The following is a 24,962-nucleotide window of genomic DNA, read 5'->3' on the forward strand; positions in this document are numbered from 1 at the left end:
AGTGAGTCAGAGATGCCTTAGAACATAGGAATGCCTTAAAATCAATCATTGCTGACAAATTTCTGCACTCACCTATGTCACCATTGCTCATGGTGTCCATGCTTGATGTCTTATACAACAGTATAAAGAAAATCTGTCTTACTGAGCTAAAACTCAAGAGAAATTTGAATCTATGTAGAAAGAGACACATTTCTCAAATAGAATCTAAATTAGTGATTGTGAGGATCTATGTTACTGTAAACCAAAGCCAGAAACATTGTATGAGCAGCTACAGTTTTAATATCAATGCCCGAACTCAAATGAATTGAAATAAAGTAGCACACTAATTCAAATGAAACTGCGCGATTTTCTTCACAAAGAAGTAATAATAGAGCCACACAGCATCTCATCACTGAATATTTTATCAACCCTATTACATGTTCAAGCTTTCAAGTCCATTTAAATTCATTTTTATCACAAGTGGGACTAAAGTGGCATCAGCACGAGTGTGGGTTGTTCACTCCCTGATATCGCATTTGAGTAGCTAAGGTCAAACGGAGAATCGACTAACATAAAAAGGTGTGAATTGGCTAAACTAAATCTCCTGGGGAAAGTTGTCAGTTGGACACTGCAATTATGTCAGCCTCTCTCATGTTAATAGCTTTTTATTAGCCACGAGCTCTCTGAGCTATACTTTGTATAGCCGTCATCTGGTTAGGAAGTTTAAACTTTTGAATGAGCCATTTCTCACAAGTTTAGCATATCTGACTGAAATGTGAAAATCATTAACGCACGTAGTTTAAATCTTCATATTTCATAGCAAAGTCTGGCCTGTGTATGGCTACGGATACAGTGTGTTAATAAGTGTTAATAAGTGTTAATGAATGCACACTTTCATGACTGACCAATGATATTTTATTATCAGTTGAATACAAGAAAACAGACAATGCCATTTAAAGATAGCGGCTTCCATCAACGTGTGATTGTAATGTTTCCTGGACTTGAAGTTGGGGGAGAAGCACACATCGTGATTTCTGATGGAAGCGTTTTTGGCCTCAAGTTGTAATCCATCCTGCCTGGTTCTAAAAAAAAAAGTGTGTGTGGGGGGGAACAAGACAGAAACAAATATATTACTGCAATCTTTGAACATCTTCATTTGACTGCATGGGCTTTCTAAAAACATCTGGAAACCATGTGACAGGAGTATTATTTAATTGTTTGGGGGGTTTTACAAAAAAATGTAATGGGTTGTTTAAAGTGAAAGCATGCGAGGCCGAACATGTTCATCACGAGCCCAGTTAACATAAAATAAACAAGTTTTGAACAACCTACATGTCACAAAGGAAGAAGAAAGAAAGTGAAACTGCTCTTTGATTTTCTTTTTTGGGTTTTTTTTTTACTCTTAGGGACCTGAACACCACCAAAGCTACAACTGCTTGAAAGACATTTAGCGAGTTAACAGGAACTCACCCTCGAAGCATCCTGGGATGGGCAGGTTTCCATCATTACAAGTGGTGGCCACAGGGTAGCCACATTTGTCAGTTTTGTTCAGACAATAGAAGGCGACATGTTCTCCATGGAGGACTCTGTTTGGTTTCAAGTCTCTAATCCAGATCTTCTTGCTGTTATAGAAAATACGGCCTCTTTTGATGCCAACTGTGCAGGGAGCTGGGTGAACAAACAGAGCAGCTGAAGCATTTTCACTGGATGTTACAAATCCAGTCTGTGGCTTATAAAGAGAGTGCTACATGCTGAGACACCAACTTATTTCTCGTTAGGGTGAGAGAGCGGACACTCATGAACACAAACAATCTGAACCTATCAGAAATGTTTTGGAATAGTTTAAGATGAGGCTAGAATTTCAGCCTGAGGGAAGATCTTGTTTTCCTATGACTCACCCCTGCAGACCGGCTTTGATGACCAGTTTCCTGTGTTTTGACACTGTATTTCATCCCGACCTTCCAGAACATAGTGCTCACTGCAGGCATACCTAACCTTCTCCTTGTAGCCATGTTGTCTCATCACAGCAAAGGTGATGATGCCGTTCGGTATGTTTGTTGGAATTGGGCAGCTCACGTCTAGAATAAGGTTTTGAATAGGAATTAAACAGTTACCAGCAATTTCATAAAAAAACCAAAAACATTTTAAATAAAAAAAATGGAAACAACATTTAGAGCAACAAAATTTTCCAGTTTTTTGTGAAGATCCAAAACAAAAGTAGACGTCTGCATACCTCGACACACCGGCGGTTCAGTTACGCCTCCATTAGCCATGCAGAATCCTCTCTCATAGCTTGGTGCTTTAGGTGGATTACACTCATATGTCCAAGCTTGGCCATACTTAGTTGTGGTTCCAGTCAATGGCTTATCGTGAACAATCCTACCATCGCTTGGTGGCTTGGGCAGAGGACAGTTCACAGCTTTAAGGAGAAAAAGAGGCCCGATTAGAGTCACATTGACAAAAGTTGAATTCGTTTTCTCTCAGCTTAATTTAGTGTACGATGTGCATTGGTTGTTCTCTTTGCTGTCCATTAAACATTAATGGTTTGATTTTCGCTCTGTACATTTTCCTGGATTACCTTTGCAGAGAGGTGGTGGATGGCTCCAGGTGTTATCATGTAAACATCTGGTTTCATTGCTTCCTATTAAGACATACCTGATGACGAAAAGTTCTCAGATATATTAACTGCAAACACAACTGTGTTTTGGGGTTTCATTCTTGCCGTCGCTCTTACCCATCATCACATGTGAAGTTAAGCACGCTCTTGAATGGTACTTCTGTCCTCCCCTTTGCAAACGGTTGCAGAGGTCTTGGGATCTGGCACATCTTAGCTAGAAAAATATGTCACAATATGGACAGCAGTGAATATTCTGTGGTTACAGAATATTATAAGCTGCAGGATATTAAAGCAGCTATTGCTGATTGTGTCTAAGACATATTCAGGAGGTCCCACGGCCTAAAACCACGATTTTTACTCACGAGAACATGCCAGGTTTGCCTGTGTCCATTCTCCTGTGGCAGTGCAGGTTATCCTGGCTGATGGTGTCCTTGAAGGCAAGTACCCCTGTTCACACGTGAGAGTCACCTCTTCTCCAACCTCATACACACGTTTTAGTGTTGAAGAATCAATCCCATCAGTGGTCGGAGGTCTGCTACATACTGGTTAAAGATCAGGCATAGAAATGGTCACGTTTTGCAACTAAACATTAAACTTTGTATTTTTTTTTAAATATAACACTGCACTAAAACTCTGGGATCTATTATTCAGATAATGAGGCTTTCAACTGTAAAAACGTCACACAATAAACACACATGCATGAAATGCACAAATTAAATCATGAACAGCACGATCATTGACAGAAAGTCAAACGAGATATCTCGCAGCACATAACTCATAACAAATCTGTTTAATGCTAAAATACAAATGGTATAAATGGAGCAGTTATCCTCCTTCACTTTACCTTTCACTGATGTTACAGTTGTGTATAAAGCTACTTGGCTGAGGAGCAACAAAGCCAAAGCTGGAGACATCTTCCTGGGTTTGAAGACTCTCAGTGTTCCTGCAGATGTGTAAGGGTGAGGATCAGGAGGGCTCCTGAGTAACAGGAGCGTGATAGCTCTGTCCAATCAGATGCTAGAGTAAACCCCTATTGATTGAGCACAAAGGTCGAAACTGTTGTATATTTACCTAGAGTTGATTGATAACTTTGATTTGTTACAAGAGCAATCAGCAGACACAAAGAATTACATGAACTCACAAGAACTTAACATAAAAACTTTGCTGTGCAAAGAATTGTCAATGAATAAACGTAAACAATCTTATTAGGAATGCATTTTTGCTCCAATAAAGCAGAGAGCAAATAGTTACCATGATAATGCCAACAACACAAGCACATTTAACTGCACGTGTTCTAGTTTGAGTTGACTAAAAGTTGTCCTTTAGCTCAATGAATTTAGAAAATTGTGGATTATATCAGCATACAAAAGGAGATTACTTCTAAAAAAAAAAAAAAAGAGGAAACTTTGTGACCTGCAGGACCATAATCAGTGAAATTATGCAAAACCTAAGTGGGTCAGAGGATTTGTTGATTGCCAGCAATGTCATGTGTCCTTCATGGACGAATCAAAGTATTCAGATAGGCTCCGCTGATTTATCGTAAATCAAATTACTCAGGAGGTCTCAGTTTTTACAGGGATCCCTTAATATTCTTGAAACACTTAACCATACACTTACTACTATACTGTTCACACTCTTAAATGCCTTTGGAGCTATTTTTATTTCAAAACTTTTCAACCTGAATACTTCAGACAAATGAGACTCATGTGACAAAAGCACAGACAATATGCTTTTATTACTGATAGCGTGGCTATGGGAAGAACATTAGATCTGCCAACCTAATTAAATTTAGAAGAAGAAGAATAGAGATAGCAGTGCTGTACCGCAGGTCAATGGACCATAAAGGAATTGGTAAACTCAGAGAAGTCTGACAAATAGCAAGCAATTCAAAACAATCCATGCAGCTGTGACCAAATGCTTCATATGGGAACAAATAGCCGAGCTGAAGCAAATAGCATTAGTAAAATCTGCAAAATGGAGAGTCCAGTGAGAGACATATTTATAACTCCAATCACAGAATTTGAGTGAAATCTTAAGCACATTATTAGAGAGCTTAAATGAGAAACTGTGCTTTATTAACCAAGTGAGAAATCGGTCTCCTGGTGCTCAGTAAATCCCACAAATGCTAATATCAACACGTTCTGCACAAATTGTGCTGCAATTTGATTCAAAGCAACATGAAAATAACGGATTCAAATGTAAGCTGTGTGGTGTGATCAGTGTCATTATCTCTTTGTCCTCAGTACTTTTCCACACGACCTGTGAAATCTGACTGCGTGCAGTATGGCGTGCCAACCCTAACAGACTTTTTACATGTGTTGATCAAAATCCCCAATCGTGGTTATTTTATGCTGTCTCTAAAGAGGGCACAGACAATACTTCTGAAGACAGGCAAAATAATCATCTAATTTCTTCTGACTTGACGACAAGGATGAGTATGCAGATTATCAAACAGTGCCTGAAAGAATGGATCTGTCTACAAGCGAGTCACCGTGAGCAAAACTCTCGATTTTCCTACTTTTTCTACACACCATGCGAGAATATGTATTGCGCTATTTTCTCCACGCGATGACGCCCCATCCTAAATTCCTGCTGTGGGATCAGGGGCCTCCTCCCACCCACAGCAGAACCTGTTGGGTGACATCAGCCCGAGAGGAAAGGAGGAAGAAGAGCGGAGCCGCGTCAAAGTCCGCAAAGAAACCAGGAAGTTCATCTTCAAAATAAAAACGTTAATCGAAGAAAACGCTGAATTGTTGAGCTCTTAATTTAGTGCCTAACTAACCAACCAACCTTCTTTTTTAAATTCATGCTTATAATTTAAATGCTGAAGTCTTTCATAGGGAGCTAAAAAAAATAAAGATAGAAGTGGTTAATGAATCTACGTTGATCTGCGTTTAACAGAGTGGATATGCAGAGTGGTTTCACTGGCTCTTTTTCATCATTTGAAAGGTTGTGTGTGTTGCTTTCGTGTATTGTTTGACAAAAAGGGGCACCGTGGACCGCTTTCTGCGACTAAGATTAAAGGACGTGCAGACACGGAGATACTAAGGACCCTGAAAAGGATCCTGACCCAGATGAAGTATATTGCATTATAAAGAGAGGTGATTTTTAATAGTTTACCCCCACTGAACAATGGCAACACACTACACTACATTTTCAGCCCAAAGAAAACATTATCATCTTCATTAAGCCTGGGTTTGTTGCTTGATTTTTCTGTCTTCAGTCATAGTTATTATCGTATTATTATTATTATTTTTAAAATCAAGTACTATTACTACTAGTACTAATATGATACCCATAAAAACAGTAATGAAAATAAATATCACAACTACACAGAAACTTACAAAAACAACAATCAGGCAAATATTTACAATAGTAAATTTCTGCATTACTCGCACAATACCGATTGATGTTTTAAATATCATACTTATTGCCAGTATGCAGTAATTATGAACCGACTTATTTTTAAAGGAAAGAACAAAAATACTTAGGCCCTTTTCAATAAAAGCTCCGCACGCGGTCTGCACAGCTGCGGGCGGAGACTAAATAATTCATTTAAAAAAAGGCTTCACAGTATTATCGACTGACTGCTTTCTGTTGCTCAGGTGAACAAAAACACTTTTTGTGATCCCCCCCCCCCCCCCCCTTTTTTTTTGTCAGTTTATCTGTTCATTTAACCATTCAAACGAACTGAAATGTTCGATTTAAATATGATATGATGCAGATGAAATGTTTCCCCACTAGGAAATGCAAATACACCGCTGAATGCAAATCAAAGACTCGGTAGTCCACTCCTGAGATCTAACTCTGAAAAGGTTGCATGAGCAGTTATGTTAGATTGGATTTTCTGCATGCTGCAGGTAGTAGTTTTTATTTTGGTTTTTAAGGTATGTGTTAGGATATAGCAAACAACCTCTTACACACGCACTCTAATTAAGAGAGAGAGAGAAAGAGAGAGGGAGCGAAAGGGCTTTTATTTTGAAGGGACAGAAAGGAAGCAGTCCTTCTCAATGTAGCTAGCCTGTCCGCGTGCACCTCTGTCAGTGGAGCAACCCAGTGGTGTCGACAGGCAGGGAAAGCCCTCACTGACTGTAAGTACAGTGTCTCCGGTGAAGACCGCCGCTCCGCACTCTTCCGCCGCGACATTGAGGGCTGCGCGTCTGAACGGACTGAAAACCACCCCGAGACAACAACGCAAAGCTGTTGCATTGTATCTTTTCGTTTTTAGGGGGACATGGCTGATGTAAGTTTGAACGAGTCGTCCTCCGCGGACGTCGCAAATAGGTTTGCTCGGAAAGGTGCCCTGAGGCAAAAGAACGTCCACGAGGTCAAGAACCATAAATTCATAGCCAGGTTCTTCAAGCAGCCGACTTTCTGCAGCCACTGCACGGACTTCATCTGGTAAGCTCTTCCGTTACCCACCTCCACCCCCTGCCTGACTGCAGCCTGTTGCATATTGGATAACTTCAGTCGAGAGCCTACACTCTGCTCGATGATGTAACACAACTACAGGCTAACTTTTCCCTTCATAATCCTGCGATCCATGCACCTCCTAAAGACTTTCCTACTAGTGGAGAGTCAGCGCAGGAGCACTAACGTCGTCATAACCCTTCCTAGCAGCTCCAAGCTTCTCCAAGGATCCCAGTCTGTTGTATTATTGTCAGACCTCTCGCATTTTCATGTTTGTGTTGTCTACTAATGTTGCATTTTCTGTATTAATCTGTTAACCTTCCAACTGGGAGAGTTCTTAATAAGAAACGTAGTTAAAGCGTCTTTTTGGTCCCAGTAAACCTCTGTGAGGACAACGTCAAAGCTGCAGCACATTCCTGCAAGGCAGAAACAACTTCAATGAAAACTGTGCCAAAAGCTTCCCATTGCTGCTGTACCAGCCAAGACTGGACCTGTTTGAAGTGCTCTGATGAGTAACAGGTTCCCCCTTCCTGGCACCCACTGTAGTTGGCCTGTTCGAATTTTCAATTTTAAGCTGCTAGGGATTTTTTTTAACTTGAAGCAGCTCAAACGCTGGTTCTGAGATCTGCAATTAATTGCCAGAGTGAGCCAGTATGGAAAAGCACTTCATCTACTCTACGTAGACTGATTTATGCATGTCCTGTTTTGCTGAAACACACTGGTGTAGAGGCACAGATTATTATCTCTCTGTTGCATTTGTGTTTTCTTAATTTGTGGCTCATGAGGAGAAATGCATTTGGATAACATGACGAAACACAAGTTTCCAAATGCTGTAAATTGTCTGATTCCATCTATATACACTAGGCGGTTCCAGTCTGTGCAGCAGGTCTTTAATTGCATTATGTTACTGTCCTAAAAAGCGTTCGTTTTCACATTTTATGCCGTATCTTAAATGTAAGAGGAGGAAACTTGCAGACAGCTTTGCAGAGTTAAACTGCTCCTCTCTTGTTAGTGGGTGTGTCTTCCAAGACCTTTTTTTCTGTGTAAAGCTAGTATAGCACTGACAGCTTTACACAATGACCTATGTTCAACCAAGCGCCACTCCTTAGTGCAAAGCACAAGCTCCACATAACCATAATTATTAAGGCAAACAGCTTGTTGCTTTTCTTTATGAGGTCAAAGCTTCCCTGTGAGGGCTTTGATTGATGAGGATTTCTGTAATGACATTGTGATTAACCACAGAACATGTCAGCAGAAGAACAAACTCAGTATGGGCACAAAGGATCTGCACACCTAACCATTACACCGGCGTGATTCTAGAGGACTGTGATTCACTCCAATTCAGCCACAAGAGCCTCAGTTCAGTTGCAGTTGGCCTTTCAGTTTGTTTGAAAGGTGCTGGATTGGGTTGAGGTCAGGGCTCCTCAAGGTCACTCAAGCTTATCCACACCATAGACAGAGAAATACTTCTTAATAGGCAATGAATGCTTTCAGGAAAACATGAAATCCCAAGAACTGTGCAATGCTCTTCCTTAATAGTCATGGAAAACATGAGACACGTGGGTCCCTGGATTGAATGAATGCGTGTACAGTACGTGTGCGTGCAGGTGAATGAATGGATTTACTGTGCACACGTGTTTGAAAGAGTGTGAGCACGAGCAACTGTTCAATCCGTCCTTCTTTCTTTTCACAGGGGGTTTGGAAAACAAGGATTCCAGTGCCAAGGTAAAAAGCAAAACTTATTCATGTGTGAGGCCTTCAATTAAAATGTGTGTGTAAGAGAGACATGTACATGTTAAACTTTGATTTAGGACTATTTTGTCATTCTGTAGAAAAAAAATGGTGTTCTTTGTCTGTCAAGTCTGCAATTAATTTATTCTGATGCTGTTTCTCGAATCATCACATTTAGGGTTGATACATTTTTGTCACTTTTCCATGCATTTTGCTGCACTAGCTCCATCTCATACGTGCAACTACAAGAGAAAATGACTGAATGCCTGTGAATGCAATTACTGCTTATTCTGCTGTTTTATATATTTGGAAGCTTTAGATAAAAGCAGTGTTTTGCTGTTTGATAGCCATGCTTTTGATACCTGTGGCACCAGGTGTATCCGTCGAGTTTAAAGTAATCAAAGTAATGACTGAAGTTTGGTGTGACATTTAAAGACTTATTATTATCAAGTTAAATGAAACTTCATCCTATAAAAACAGGCTTATCAGAAGTAGGGCTGCCACAAACGATTATTTTGATAGTCGACTAGTCACCGATTATTTTTGCGATTAGTCAACTAATCAGATCATCATCCACTGGACGTAAAACGTACAGCTTATTGCACCAGCAGCATCTGCTCTTATATAACTATCATTAGCTTACAGCTTTAAGTGTTTCAGGTATGTGCTAACTAAAAATAAAGACAAGATGATAGTTTATTAAATTTTATTGAAATTTGCAGATTGTTTCAGTGAAGTTTAATAATCTCCTTGCTATCTAAAATATAACAGGACACCGGAGTAAATTCTCGAGCATCTCACACTTCTGATAATCAGCTGTCTGCTTGACGTTTATTCAGCTGTGTAAAAACTAGAACTTTAGTCTCAGCCAAACCGATTTACTCAGGAACAAATAAAATACTAAAAAAAGCCAAACAATAACATTTTAAGTTATCTAAGTGACTCATATGTCATGTTTAACCTGAGAGAGAAAGACGGCGGTGGGTTTGAAAACTATTAGCCGGGAGTCCGGTGTTCTCACGGCTCTAGTTAGCCTTGCCCCCGGCTAGCTATCGAGCTAGTGGGTAACAGACGTCTCCGACAACGTCGGAGCGCTTTTGAAAATACGTGGTGTCTTGATAAGCTGAGCAGATATTTGAGGTTTACACAGCTACATTCTCGCCTGAAATATGTTAAACGTTTATTTTGTGACCCAGAACGAATAATAAGAGTAATATTAAAACTAACTAGCTGCCGCCATTGTTGGAAACTGAGCTGGGCTGCGCTATGAATTCTGGGACACAGCTTCTTCTTCTTCGGGGTTTAACGGCAGCTGGCATCCTTGTACATGCAGTGCTGCCATCTTCTGTTTCAGTCCGTTATTACACTCTTAAATCCTACTACTTATTCCTGCGTCTTTTGTGATCTTACAAAGCTTCAAACGACGCGTCGACTATGAAATCAGTCGTCGACGATTTTGATAGTCGACATAATCGTGACTAGTCGACTAATCGTGGCAGCCCTAATCAGAAGTAGGGAAATTGGAGTAAACAAAGTGTGCTGAGCAGTAAATGTGCTATCTTAAAACAGAATCTAAACAATGACGTGTAAAGCAGGTTAGGGAAACAGAAAGTGAAAGAGAGTGGACAGGGATAGGGAGGAGATGCAAAGTGGGAAAAATGTGGACAGTTTTCTTGTTAACTGCTGTTTTTAGCTTTAGCAAGCACATAGTCTCTGAATTCCTCATCTAATTTGGAAAATCTGTGGACTTGCCAAAGCATTAGTTTGGCTGTAATTGCCCGGGTAGCAGGACAGATGATGTCCAACGAGATCTGGTTGGAGAAGTGAGCGAATCGTCCTAGCAGGTCAGACTCTGTCTTTTTACACTTAGGCCACCTCGCAGCAGTGAGAGGGCCGGGGCTGTGGGCCCTCCTTGCTCTCCCACTGACAGATCACTAACCAGAGTGTGTGTATCTCTGCTGCCTTCTCCCGCCCAGATTAGACAAAACACTGAGGAAGGGTTTCCATTACAGTCGTGCCATGAGCTTTCATGTTTTAATGGCGTTCTGCGTACTGCGCTCCCCCCACTGCCACAGAGAGAGTGGTGTTGGAGGAGAAAATAGCCTCATTCCTGAAGAAGGGAGTAATAATGTCAGTCTTCTAGTCTGAGGCTCAGAAGGGCTTCTTCTCCAGTGTTTGTTGTGTTGAAACAATTGTAAAACCTTAGCATTCGAGAAAGGATGGTTCAAATAAAACAGAGGCTTTAGACTAGATATAGGTAGATGCTTTTATCAGCTTTTTTTAGATTGATTTTTTTGTTCAAAAAATGAAAACAACACATCACATGTTGTTTTCGATATCGCACGGTGCTAATTTATAATCGGCGTCTGCGACCGAGATGCAGCGCAGGTGGATTTTGTCTGCGTTGCTTTGCTGATGCATTTGCTTGGTTGCAGTTTTTGTCTGTGCAGCCTTTGTTGTTGCATTGCTAAATTACTGCATCAAAACCACCAACTATTCATGAACTAACTGCAGGATGTGCGTCGTTCACGGAGACAGAAGACGCTCTTTCAGTGGGAAACTTAAAGATAAACACTTTGTCACATCGAGTGTTTAATCTCAATGATTCATAGACTACTCTCCTGAGAGTGTCAGGGAGAATGAGACACACAGGGGTTTTAAGTGAATCACAGCTCATCTTACTTATAAATGTAGATGGTTCATAGTGCCGTTAAGGGCGTATGGTATGTCTGGTTAACGTTTGCGCATAGGAACATGCGTATTAGCCCGTGTCTACATGGAAAACCATGTTTGACCCGTGGGCACGGCTGCCAGCAACCTCACACCCACTCTTCTATGTGATCGCCTCTCACACAAGTGAGATGTTGCCTGTTCTCAAGCTTTGCTCCTACTTGAGAACAGGCTCGGTAATGAGTCACTCTAAGGTGTCAGAGTGTTGATAGCCTAACATGTTTTTGCATAACCTGACATTATCGTCAGCGTGTCTGCGAGCCCCCTCCTCTGCTTTCACAGCAAGTTGCCATTTTCCTCCTGCCTCATTGTTACTGTCGCAGCTTCTGATGCAGGCGATGATAAACTCAGGGGTGGAAGGCCATCGCGTACACTCACGAAACACGAGCACAAATGATGCGCTGCAGCTTTTCTCTTCCCCGCTCAACACTGGCCGCACCTTTGTTATTCTATCATAAATCCAAGTGTGGACCTTTTAAATAAATTATGAGTCCGTCTCATCAAGACGGAGGTGATTGGTTACGCTGCAGCCAGTCAAAGAGAGAAAGGTCCCTACTTTCTAACATCTGCTTAGCCATCAAATATTAAACTTAAGCTTCTGTAAAATGGGGGTCAAGTCCTCCAGCAGGGGCAGCGAGCCTCTCGCTGACTACTTGAAGATGACAAAATGATGAACTGGAGAGTGGCATTTCTATAACAAGAGTGACATTTAATTTTCAACCGAGTAAATGTCCCTTTGCTAAGAATAGGCCGGGCTCCACTGTATTACATCATCAAGTGTAGTTTATGTGTTGAGATTTTGCGTCATATATTTAAGCTCAGTGAATATGTTTATTTTTGCATGTATTCCTTTTTTTTTTTTTTTAACATTTTAAGATTAAAAGATAGAGCTCATAACAGTTTGGTCAGTTGGTGTCTCTGAACTAAACACTGACAAATATACATGAATCAATTTGATTACTGCAAAAGCCGTTTACAATAATGATTAATGAGCATCCCAGCTTGGGCTTTGGAATTGTGCTTTTTATTGATAAATTTATTAGGTACAAAAATAATTGGCAGGTTTACTATTAGTATACACTCACTGGACAGTTTATAAGGTGTACCTCTTCAAGAGTGGAGCAGTTAAGATAGGCAGGAAAAAGGGGAAGACACACAGCAAATGGCAGCAGGTCAGTCTCAAACCCAGGCTGCTGCACTCTGGTCATGTGGCATATGGTCGCCTACTCACCCACTGAGCTAAACTGGGGCCCCGTTCAACTGATTCTGAAAGCCAACGTCTAATCAACCAATCGCATGGCAGCAACTCAGTGCACCTAGCTGTGTAGTTGTGGTCAGGATGATCTGCTAAAGTTTAAATTGAGCATCAAAATGGGAAAAAGGGTGATTTAAGTGACTTTGAATGTTTTGTGCTTATTGGTGTCAGAAACTGCTGATCTGCTGAGATTTTCCTGCACAACCATCTCCAGATGGTCCGAAAGAGAGAAAACATCCACTGAGTGTCAAATCTCTGGGTGCAAATTCCTTGTTGATATCTGAAGTCAAAGAAAAATGCCCAGACTGCTGAACGGACAGCGATAGTAACTCACATAATCACTCTTTACAATCAAGGTATGCAGAAGAGTATCTCTGAATGTACAGCATGTTGAATCTAGTAGTTTTGGTACAGCTGTAGACAAACACAGCAGGTGCCACTCCCATCAGCTAACAACAGGAAACTGAGGAAATTCACCAAAATTGAGCAATAGAAGTTTGGAAAAACGTTGCCTAGTCTGATCAGTTGCTTTGAGCACAACAAACGATCCTCTGTAGTCGTCACTCAGAACATCTCAGAACATCAGAGCACCCTTGGCATGTGGCAGGTTGCCATCATGGATGTGCAGCTGGCAAATTTGCAGCGGCTTTGTGATGTAATCATGTGAGTATGGGCCAAAATATATGAAGAATGTTTTCCAGCACCTTGTTGAATCTGTGCCATGAAGAATTAAAGCACCTCTGAGTTCAGAAAGGGGTCGACGACTACTACAGTTGCAGAGTGCGAACTATCCAGTGAGTGTCTGTTTGTTAATTCGTCCTAATGATGCCACATGTTAAACTTCAGCGTGTGGAAATAATACTCAAGGGAAGCTATTAACATGTTTGACTTCATACAAAACAACAGTTTATTTTGAACACAAATGTCTGTGGTCACATGTGTAAAGAAGAAAAATCAGATCTCTCAATGTGACACTTGAAATAAAATACTGAAGGAAAGTTAATATTGTGGAAACAAACAAGCCTATCAGTAACCACCTTTCTAGATGGTATCTGCATTGTGAACAATCTGTCTGTCGTCTTCTGGCTACTTTTCCTGCGGAGTCTTATTTCAAGCTCCTGGCCTGCTGTCGTTGTGCAGCAGCGCAGCTCAAATCACTATTTAGACGACGCTGTAATGCAGTCAGGCCGTTCGTACTCGTGTCACTCAGCTCATTTACTGTTCAGACCTTGTTAACCTCACACTGTCTCTGGAAATCTTGAAACTTGAGGTTTTTTTGGAGGATTATTTTCAGGATTTATTATTTTCACCTCTTGATTTGCCAAGGTTTAATCTGATGGTTTGCTATTTTGCTTAGTTATACTGAGCTGTAGAAAAATCCTCCTAAGTATTTGGGGAACAGGTGCTTTCTTCAAGGGCACCTGTGTGACACTTTATGAAATCAAACAGTGCCATTTCAAAGTTCTGCCTCTAGTGGAGATTTCAAAGGAAGGTGTCGATGGAATTATAAGGCCATTACTCCCTGCCAGTGTAAGCCGAAACACAAAGCCATAACAGTCTCACAGTATCGATCCTATTTTAGATTTTTATTAATAACAAGCTTTTGAGTCCATCTAGTGCTGCTAATGCTTGGTTTTGTCCGCTTTGACAGATATGAAGCAGGAAATTGTTACTCAGATCTCAAAAACATGTGCTCAAAAATTGATGTTCTTTCCTGGCCTTTGTGTAAAATGGCAGCAAATGCAAAATCAATTGAATAATACGCGTAAACTTCCTGTCTGTACTGGCTTTAATATAAACAGGGCTGTTTGAAGCTACAGCTGAGCAACAACTAAAACGTCGGTTGAGTAGAAGGCAGAGCGAAAAAGAAAGATTAACTGAAAACCAGGAGGTCTCCTTGTTATTCACGCAGGGTATTCCTGTGATGTAGTGATGGCTGTCTTGTTTTCATCTTCCCACACTGGTCGTAATGCAGATGATTTCTGGAGTGCTGAGGCAGCTGATGGATATGTTCTCACATAATGGTTTCTTGAAGATGACCTGTGAGGTCGGCTTTTTTTTTTTTTATTATACAATTCAATTTTAAGCCAGGCTCGGTATTGCACTACGGGAATCACCCTCTGGTGTGCTGTTGTAGAGCAGGGGTGTTAAACATATGGCCCTGGGGCCAGAATTGGCCAGCAGAGGACTCCAGTCTGGCCCACTGGACACCTTTGGAAAATATAAAGGAGGGGGATAGACTTTGATTTTTTTCACTGTATTTTCATTGTTTTAAAGTCATGTGTATGTGTATGTGGCCCACAGTGTAGAATGAGTTTGACATGCCTGTTGCAGAGAAACCCACATTCCTAAGAGGAAGCAGTGCACAACGCGCAGCCATACGTGCATTTATAAAATGAGATTACTTATTGCAGGGATTACGTTAATCAGCCTTGTTGCTTCTTTGATGGTGAAGTGTTGGATCTCGCTTTGATAGATAAAGAAAGATCATAAAGTTTTCAAACGTCTTCATTTCTGTAACTGCGTTGATGTGCAGTCACTTTGTTAGTCTTGGGCTGCTCGCTGTTTATTTAGAATATCCTTGTCCACACCCAGCGTCATCCTAATAAGGTGTTGACAGTCCGTGGAAAGTCCACGGGCTCCTTTCAGGATGCTTGGTGCATGTATTCTTATGCTCAGCTGCTCAAACAGCACATTTCTTAGTTGTTTTCTGCTCCTATATCATTTAGTACAGAGATTCCAGCATCAGTATTAGTGTCAGTGTTCAAAAGAAAAGGCAGAGTGTGTGCAGATAACTTATTTAAACCCTTCTCTCGGATTCATTATATATTGCTGGGTAGCCAACACTTTCGATTATATACTGCAAGTGTTGGCTAATGATGGCAAATTGTCCAACATGGACATAAAAGCACAGGCATTAAGAGCAGGAAGCCAGCATTTAAGGGTGCCATTTCTGTTGAGTGGCAGATTAGGGCTTCGTAGTGAGAGGAATGCATTGGCTCGTGCTTTTACTTCTCCAGGGGGGCCTGTAATAAACTCCATCTTTTTTCATGAATGGTATGAGAGTTTATTACAATCTTAACCTCAGGTGGTCTGAACACTAATGCATGCCTAGGTGAGTAATGCTCTTTGCAGCTAAATGATTTTAAAAACAGGGATGTCTGCTGTATAATAGTGAAGCCAGAGGCACAAGATATTACAAATATAATATAATCTCTAAAAATCCACACCAGTCATTTATTTAATATGCAGAAGTGAAACAGCTTATTTTTTTGCGAGCACTGTGCTCAGCTTGGTCTCTTAAATGCAATGCAATTATAATAATTTAGTCTTGTAAAAGCAATGAGTAGAAATTACCAAGGGTTTAAAATCCTCACTGAGTGTCCCTTGAAATACTAATCCATGGACCTCCTGGTAAGTGCCTCTTCAGATTGTGGGCATGGAAAAATAAATTAATAATTTTAATGACAAAATTAGTAGTTATTGCAGTTTTCTCCTCCAGTTTTCCCCAAGCACCTTTTTTTTTTAAATCTAAAAAAAAAGCTAATAAATATGGAGCAAGACAGAAAGAAAAACACAGAGCGCGGGCATTATTTTCTAATTCTAACCATTAAAGATCTGAAGATCATTTTGGTCCTGATGATGATGAGCCACGAAACCCTCGTGGTGTCGAGTTTCTTATGTAGCATCAGTTTCAGTCAGGGCTTTGGACACACAGACCACTCTGCAACATCTGTTGCTTTATCTCCGCTGCCATAGTGGTCGTGCCTTTGTTTGCACCTTCATCTCTCTGATTTTTTCCTGTCCTCTAAAGCAGCGGTATACTTAGAACAAAGAGGCAGATCAATTGCTTACAGCTTTGATGAATTATCTGTAGCAAAACACCGCCAGCTTTCTTTGTTTCTTTCTCGTCGTCTCTCGTCTTTCTACCCGTTTGCTGGTTTCTCTGTTTGCCCTCTGTCACAAAGCTGCCCTATATTTCACCCTGTGTCCTGACCCAGGCCCTGGGGTTTCTCCTTTAAGGACACTGCCTTTCTTCATTTCTTTCAGCACAAACGCACTCTCGCATATCCATTTCTTTTATCTCCTCCTGGCAAACAGGGGAAATATTCAGTTTCTGGTTATTGAAGGGTGTTTGTTTGATACACTGCACGTTTGTGCTGTCAGGAATAGGATGTCCTAACTGCAACCTTGATACTATTTTGGCCCAGAGTTAGAGATAGAGAAAAATACAAGATTCAGAGATCCTTTGAGCAGAGCAGAGCAGAGCAGAGGCAGCGTGGCATATGTGTGTGTGTGTGTGTGTGTGTGTGTGTGTGTGTGTGCATCTGTCTATGAGATGCAGAGGGAAAGGGCAGAGTTCAGGTTTGGCTATATTTAGAGTTGTTCCTTGGTCCCCTGAAGATATACAGTGCTATGCAAAGCATTGGATCTGTTTATAGGATGCTTGTTCTTTTGATATCTTTTTGGATTACATAAGGGCTTTAACTAGGAATGCACACATGTTGTGCAGATGTTATCAACCTAATGATTTCACTCAGGATATTGTTCTTATGCAAACTTGGGTCATTGTGGCAGTGTGTTTTTTTTTTTTTTTTTCTTTTTTCTTTTTCAGTTTCTGCGTGTTTGCTCAAAATAAAACAAACACAAGCACAAATGTTCCTTCATTACAGGAGATTTACTATTTTGAATAGTTTCAAGTTGTTGATTATTTCTATCTGTTAGAGAATTCACAAACAGTTCAATAAGGAGAGATCATTTGGAAGAACTGAACGTGAGACTGAGAAATTAATCTGTTAATTATGAGGCAATTAAACGTCAATGACCCGTCATGGCAGAACGAACTTCCAGCTGTGATAGGATTTAGGACAGGTCTCCCTGGAATCTAGATGTTGGTGTTGGTGAACAGGAAGAGTGAGGCTTGGATGGAGCTCTAGGTGCCTTGGTGAGGTGGAGATGGCAAGGTGGTGTGTTGCAGGAATGAGATTTTGAAAGGGAGAATGATGGAGAGCACAGAATGAATGCAGAGTGGAGGCTGATTGGCTCAAAGAGGGCGGGCGAGCAGATGATTGGACTACAGTAACGATGTCAGTGTTGAAACAGACAGCGTGGGAAAGTGGTAGTGATGCAGTGAACAGCCAAGCAGGCAGATGACTGATTACAGATCTTCCGTATTAAACTTATGCATAAGAATCATTATATGCATGAGAATCATTATATGCATAAGAATCATTATATGCTATAAGAACCTACAAGCGAGTACTTAAACCTGTGTAAGACTGAGCCACACTAGTCGATCAATTATGGTTAAAAATAACTAGAAAGGAGGGAGACAGTGCAGTAAATTGGTAAGCTTCAACAAATGAAAGACTACATCTGCTAAGCTGTAGCAGATGTAGTCTTAATTTGCTGGATGCAGAGCAAAGACGTGAATCATATGAAATATGTTTTATTGTTTTGTGTGGTGTCTATACTTAGATTAATCAAAAATGTAAAAATATACAAAAGTAGACAAAATGCATTCTGTTAAAAGTTCCAGATCTTAAATCTACACTATTAGCTGCAGATCTGGCTTTTGACCAGAGCCACTTGCGAATAGGAAGCATGTATCTCGATAAAACAAGCGCAATATCAACCGTAGACTGTATTTAAAAGACTTAATGCAACTCAGTGCAGGTTAGCTTTTTCGACCTATGTTTGGATGAAAGCTTGGAGCACCAACAGTACACAAATTGAGTTAAACAATCAAACCTTCCACAGAGTTCTTATGAAGGGGGGAAAAATCCACAGAGACCAAAACCATTTTGATGCAAACATGCTTTTTGACCCTGTAAGGTTGGACATGTTAACATGGGGATCTATGAGGATCGACTTGCTTGTGGAGCCAGCATCGAGTGAGCTCTTGCAGTTTTTTTGCACATCTCCTTGTTAAGTTTATTTTTCAGCAGTTGCCACTTGGTATCAACCAGTAAAATCCCTTCACCAATACTGATGAGGCCAAGAGGTCCAACATAAGGAATGATATCTGTATAATTTAACCTGGTGCATGTCGAGGGATGCAGGGAGTGATATTTCTTTTTTGACAGTTGCCATGATAAGAAATTCCAGTAATTACCCAGGAGGAGTCATGCTCGACTCATGTGTAAAAGGCTGAAAACCTTTTCTTGTAAGATCATGTCACGGTGATTTAAGTTGTCTGCTCCGTTGCTTCAATTGAAATTAGACTGGAGTCAATGAGGTACCGAATTAACCCTCATTTTGGAAGAAAGTCAACAGATGCAATCACTCATGTCAAACACGAGAAAATACACTCCTGGGCATGACATCATTGCACTGGTTGCAGCTAGTGGCATATGAAAAATAAAAAGCGATGAAAACACTCAGATGCATGTAACTCCCAAGAAAGAAAATATGTAAAAGCCACACTTTTTGGTCTTGCTCCCTGCAGTCATTCCAGCCTTTGCTGGAATCACAGGCAATGTGCTGGACAAACAGGAGCAGCAGGCAGTAAAAATAAGGTGTTAAATTAAAGTTAACGCTATGTACCTAAGTCCATCATCTGTCTTCTTAACTGCACCTCCAATTCAGGGCTACAGAGAGGCTGGAACCTGTCCCAGATGTCTAATGCTTAATTTATGGTTTGATTGTGTCAGTTTCAAGAGGTATTTGCCTACCGTGAGCCTATGGAGAGGGGTATTAAACCAAGGGAAAATTTGCTCTGGTGTAGTGCTCCAAAAACTGTAATTTACCCATGAAATGGATACTTAACCCAATACCTGCGCCAAAGAGAAAAAGTCACAATGTGCACAAAGTTAATAGCATTTTACACTGTGCTCATTGTGTCAGAAGCTTATAAATCAATAAATCACATTTACAGCATCTTATCAAATTGTGAGAAACCCAGAGGATCTTGATTAAAGTCTGCGGTCATGTAAACCTTTTAGTCAAATGCCCGCCTGTCTATTAGAAATGTTTTGAATAATGGGATAAGTCGAATTCAGTGTTGAAAAACCTTAGCAAGTGTATTGGAGAAGCTTAAATGTGAATAAAGGGCGCTTCAGATATACACACTATATATTTGTCTTTAAGACAGAATTGAATACAGTTTTAGTGATGCTCTAAATGGTCAAGTGGAGCTGCTGGCTTGTGAATGTTTGGGTAATTTAGATTTCCCTGAAAGCCTCTCACCTCACCTTACGTTTCCTTTTAGACTAATCCATCATGACAGCCTGCATTATTTATCACCTTAATTCCCATTATGCATTTGGGGGAAATGCTGTGTTGTGCTGCATAGTTCTAATGTGTTTGGTGCTGAATAAGGTAATGTTTGTCAGATTTGTCATCCTGTAGGGACTGTGTTGGAATATGTTAATCCCAGTGCTTACAATACGGATTTATTATAAATATTGCTTTTAAAGTCAACATTGATGTTCAGTCAAAAATGTCAGTGTTTTAAATACCGTTTTGATGATTGTTGTTCCCTTGCGGCAGTGTTTCACAACTCTGAAGTGGATTAGGTTCCCTTCCTGGCTTTCATGGAGATTTTTGTGTACACGTTGCTGCAACAATGCTCATCATTTCTGGACAGGATAGCTCCTAAACAGAGAGAAATGCATCCTCTGACACCTGCATGTCATGAGATAATAGGCTCCTGTTCAGTTCCTGATTGCATGCTGGTGCCCATTATGTAGCCCAAATCTGTCCCACAGTTTGATAAGGGGATTTGAGGGCAGGAAGGGGACCGACTGAGCAATTGCAGGTGGGATGACGTCCATGTTCCTGCTGTCACGCTTACGTCATGAGAGAGTTCACCTGGGAATGAAGCTATGGCTGCGAGGCATAGCAGAGCTTTGCTGACTTTCTGGTTATGTGCTCTTGCATGTTGAGTCAGATCCTGGATTTGAATAGGTACCTTTCTGCCATTAGCCCTAACTGTCAACCTCTAATACTAACTGTTACGGCCCTAGCAGGGCCTCCTCCTGAAGGTGCCTGTGTGGGCGTGTCCCACCACCTCTTCTGCCTGAGGTGCCACCTTTCCCTGTTACACAGCTGACTCACATCAGTAATTAAAAGTATTTAAGCCCAGGGAAAGGTGAGCTCTGGGCCAGAGTGCCATGAGTGTGGTTACAGCTAGTGAGCTGAGTGTGTTTGTGAGTGGTTACAGCTAATGAGCTGTGTTATTGTGGTTTGCAGCTAGTGAGCTGCTCTCTTTCTTTTTGGCTTACGTTTTACTTTATTGACCACGCCTGAGTTTTGTTTGTTTTCTTAAATGGTGATAGCGGCTTGTCCGTCTTTTTTAGTTGAGCTACTTTAATAAAACTCTTTGATTTAACCCTTTTGCCTCCTTGACTCCTTTTTCTAACCCGGTCACTTTTTGTTACTCCCCCCTCACCGCCTAGACCCCTCAGGGGAACGTAACACTAACTAAGCTTTGATCATCAGTGATGTCAGTTCTGTGATTGTGCTATGTCTGTAATCCGTAACAGAAAATGTCGTTGTAATGATGAGGTGTTTTGTTATTGGTTCAGCAACTAAAGCAGTAAATTGTATTTTATTTTAGGTAATAGCCAACACTTTTCTGGGCACAGTTGCACTTTATTCAGTACTCTGCACTTAAAAATGTTTTCACATTAGGAAGCATAAACTTGCATGAGATCTCTTGAATGTTTATTGATTGTTGAGCATTTTGGTGGTTGGTGTGGTTATGTCTTCCGGGCACTTGGGTGGCTGCTCAGTGCCTGGTGGAGGCAATGTTAGCCATGAGTATAATTGATTAAAGTGTGGTTAAAAAGTGTGGGTAAATGTATTTGTGCAATCTATTGTGGGTGGGTGTTTGATTTTAGTGATTTTTTTTTCTGAGGGTCGAGGCCACTAGTGTTTTTGAGCCCTGCCATGTTGAGCTCTGTACATGAGTACTGTGCATGATGGATAAAAATAATAAAATTTGGTAAAACCTGCCATCACCCGCAATCATTGTAGCTTATCTGCTTGATCATTTGCTCTTTATAGTAGTTCATGTTGCTTTGGAATAATAATATTTCACATGTTGGGGCAAGTAACACATTTTGTAGCTGAAACTGTCAAAAGTGTATCTGCCCTCGCCTACAACAGAATCAACATTGCTCAGCTTTTGTTTTAGGCAAGAAAAAATCTGAATGAATTTTCATAAAAGTGGCACGAACTCAATCTTTAGAACACCGAGTGAGTCAGACTTGGCCTTGAGCCTCAGTTTGTCTGTACTGCTGCATGGTCGGACATTTGTTTGTATGCCCATGTAGAGTTAGGTAAAAGAATGGACTGCCAGCACCTTTGTGTTACTGCGTCTGCTCTGTTTGCTCGGGCACCTCGATCTCGTACAAGAGGAAGCGTTTGGCAGCTCAGTCGTAAATGGACTCAAGTTGAGAGCATGCAGATACCGCATGGTGAGCCAAAGTCTCAGAATCTCAGCTGTAGAGTGAGTCCCTCATTTGGCTGGATATAATTGATATTTATTGCTAGTTTTATGAGACTTGTCTTTGGTAATGTGCAACTTGTGACAGCTGCAAAAACAGCCGTTAAACATGTGACTCAGTTTTATTATAAGAAAAACACAAGGGTTCCCATAATTAATACAGAATTGTTATTTTTAACTCTCTGCTTTGCAATCGTGCATGAAGCAATCCACCATAGAAGACACTGAGAATATTTCTGCACTTACCGTCCTCTGAATTTTATGAGATCATGCAATGAAAGCTACACTCCATTATACATTACAAATAAGGACTACGACTCCCTTTTTGCTTTCCTGGAAGGACTTCATTTACTGATGCTGGTATTGTGTTCACTGTAGCATGTTGCTCTCGCTGCCTTCGTCATCAGTTATGTAAACAGTAAATGTGCACGAATCCAGTGTATCCATCCATACTTTGAGAGTGCAACACTATGCGGTAGTTTGACCTATTAAACAGACCTCTGATGGCTTAAGTAATGGTCCATTTAGATGATTAAAGCCACTTTCAGATGGTCGACAGTTCTGAGGGGTATAATTGTATCATAGGTGCTTAATGGGAGCTTAACTGTAGCTTTTACTTGAATGAAACACTCAGACAGACCGTTTATATTTGTGAATGAGACCACCTGTTGCTCTGTCATTTGCTCGTAGGAAGTGTGCCTGCTTACTGGGATTAACTTTTAGGCTGGATGTGAGCAGCAGGGAACAGTCCTTCTCGGTCCTTCTGAATCAATGCTGTAATATCAACAAGTCACAAATCCCACATCTGTCTGTACACAAAGTAGGCCTCTGCAGGCTGCAGTACTTTAAGCTGAATCATCTGCCTTGCCATTTAGCACAGTTGGCTTCTGCAGTTAAATAAAACCCTCAGTTTTAGTGTGTTGCTTTACATCAAAGGCTACTGATCTTCGGGGGTCAACATCTAAGGTCCAGGCACTCTTAGGGGTTATTGATCAGGGCTGGTTTTAATTTCTTTGCCGATCTATAACTGCAAGTTGGGAAGAATTTACAGTTTAACCGATAGAATTCGTTCCATCAGCTTCAAAAGCATAGTTTGACATAAGGGAATGAAGAAATTGAAATAGAAAATGCTCTTTCTTTTGAAAATAAATAAGAAAAATTGTGAAAGGTAATTGATTATTCCAATATGACCAACTGAGAAAGGAATGCCTTCAGGTCTGGCTCATTTGTAAAAAATATCACATATTCAATCACAAACAGCGATTTCCTGTTTTCTTGTAATGGGTGTGGTGTGTGTGTATATGGAAAGTCCAGTGTGTAAATATAAGGAGTCAATGTGGGTAAAGCCTCTCACATTTTTCCTCTCACTATGATGGAGAAACATTTGATTTTAGGACTGTGAGTCTATAATCTTCCCGCCTTCTTTTGTCTTCGGAGTTTGATCTCGATGGCAGCAGAGACACGGAGCTGTAATGCATTTTGCAGCACAGTTTGTGGGCTTGTCAGTCACTCTGTTATTTTTTCTGCCAGGTTTTGCATCTTTGCTTTATTGTTATTTACTGAGTTGGTGAAAAAAAAAAAGAAACTCACATCTCCAGAGCCTTATGCAACAGTGAGTAACCGCAAGCAGGATGGAGGCTTAATAAATCAGTCGCACAGACAGATTTTAAACAACAGCTTCCTTTGGCATATCCTGGGGGAGATTGTGAATGAGACATTATGACTCTGTCATTTATTTTCCTTGATTTAGCAGGATTCCATGCTTTTCGACTACCCTTCCCCTGCACAACATAGCAAAACCACCAGATCGCTGCAATCCTTTGCACTGAATTCACCCATGGATTACAGAATACTGAATAATCCCAATGATGACAAATTTTGTTGGGCACTATCTTCTCAGTCATCACCAGATGCCTGAAATTATTTGCACGCACATTCAGTTTGGGTTTAAGTTAAGAGTCATGTAGGCCTGTATGCCAGCATCTGCTTCCTGAATGTGGTGAGTGATGGCTTTCAACTTAATCCACTTCAAGAGCACGTTGCTTGGTCTGTAGCTGTTTTATTGTTCCTCCATAATTTATTCTTACATGTCACATATTGTATCATTTGTTATTTTTGATTTTTCTACTATTCTGGCTTTTTATTTTACTCGTATGGGTCACTAAACGTAAAGCTGAGACATTATATACTTATCCTTCGAAGTTAAAATCATCCTTACAAGTTTTGATGAAAGTCAAAAATTGAAGCAACTTGGAAACACCCAGAAGAAAAAATTGTTTTCTGTTGCAATATTAAAGGATGCAACAGAAATAAATAAAGGAAGGGCTGTTATTAAAAAGTCATCATGCAACAGGATATTTGAATAAACGGTGTATGCCTGTATTATGTCTTCACAGAGATGAGATTCTTAAATGAACCAGCAAAGACAGTCGTGCTCATTCTATCCTACTTGTGGTGAAATTATGGTTCAGCAGTTAGGGTGTGGTCACAGTTCGCTGGCAGTCCTTGGGTGGCCCGTCTACCTGCAGAGAGCGTCTGTTGTCAGTGGAAGCAGTGTGCAAACTGTGCGGTACAACTGGTCTGTGGGTCACTCTCGCTTGTGCTGTTGATGGTCCGTCAGCCATCTGCAGAGAAGGGCGAAGTTATAATGTATAAAGAGCTGAAGCGAAACTCAACCCTGCAGTTGGGATTTTGGAGGAGTGCATGAGTGCACGTTTCCATTGGGTGTAAACTCCTCTAACTGTCCATAGGGAAATACATGAGCAAATGGACATAACTGTGGTATGAAA

The 24,962-nt window shown here is 40.7% G+C and overlaps 2 protein-coding genes across 8 annotated transcripts in view; one reads left to right on the forward strand and one right to left on the reverse strand.

The window, feature by feature from the left end:
* Positions 1-879: 879 nt before the first annotated feature.
* LOC146630841 (beta-2-glycoprotein 1-like) lies at positions 880-3,590 on the reverse strand. Its single transcript, XM_085356140.1, has 8 exons — positions 3,441-3,590; positions 2,959-3,138; positions 2,714-2,810; positions 2,558-2,634; positions 2,213-2,398; positions 1,878-2,057; positions 1,450-1,647; positions 880-1,061 (listed from the first exon to the last, which is right to left on the reverse strand). The coding sequence occupies exons 1-8, from the start codon at positions 3,508-3,510 to the stop codon at positions 952-954; spliced, it is 1,098 nt and encodes a 365-aa protein (XP_085212266.1). The 5' UTR covers positions 3,511-3,590; the 3' UTR covers positions 880-951.
* A 3,053-nt stretch (positions 3,591-6,643) lies between these two features.
* Positions 6,644-24,962, forward strand: part of prkcaa (protein kinase C, alpha, a) — a 145,686-nt gene continuing 127,367 nt past the window's right edge. For 6 of the 7 annotated variants that reach the window (XM_085354987.1, XM_085354988.1, XM_085354989.1 and 3 more), the window contains exons 1-2: positions 6,644-6,997; positions 8,700-8,731. In XM_085354987.1, coding sequence (XP_085211113.1) covers positions 6,831-6,997; positions 8,700-8,731 — 199 coding nt within the window. In that variant the 5' untranslated portion in view covers positions 6,644-6,830. The remainder of the gene's footprint in view (positions 6,998-8,699; positions 8,732-24,962) is intronic. The other variant, XM_085354986.1, reaches the window with a different exon arrangement.

Source organism: Diplotaxodon limnothrissa, linkage group LG6 (genome assembly GCF_057381915.1).
Source record: "Diplotaxodon limnothrissa isolate DT_005_m linkage group LG6, D_limnothrissa_male_GT1.1, whole genome shotgun sequence".
Classification (NCBI taxonomy): Eukaryota; Metazoa; Chordata; class Actinopteri; order Cichliformes; family Cichlidae; genus Diplotaxodon; species Diplotaxodon limnothrissa.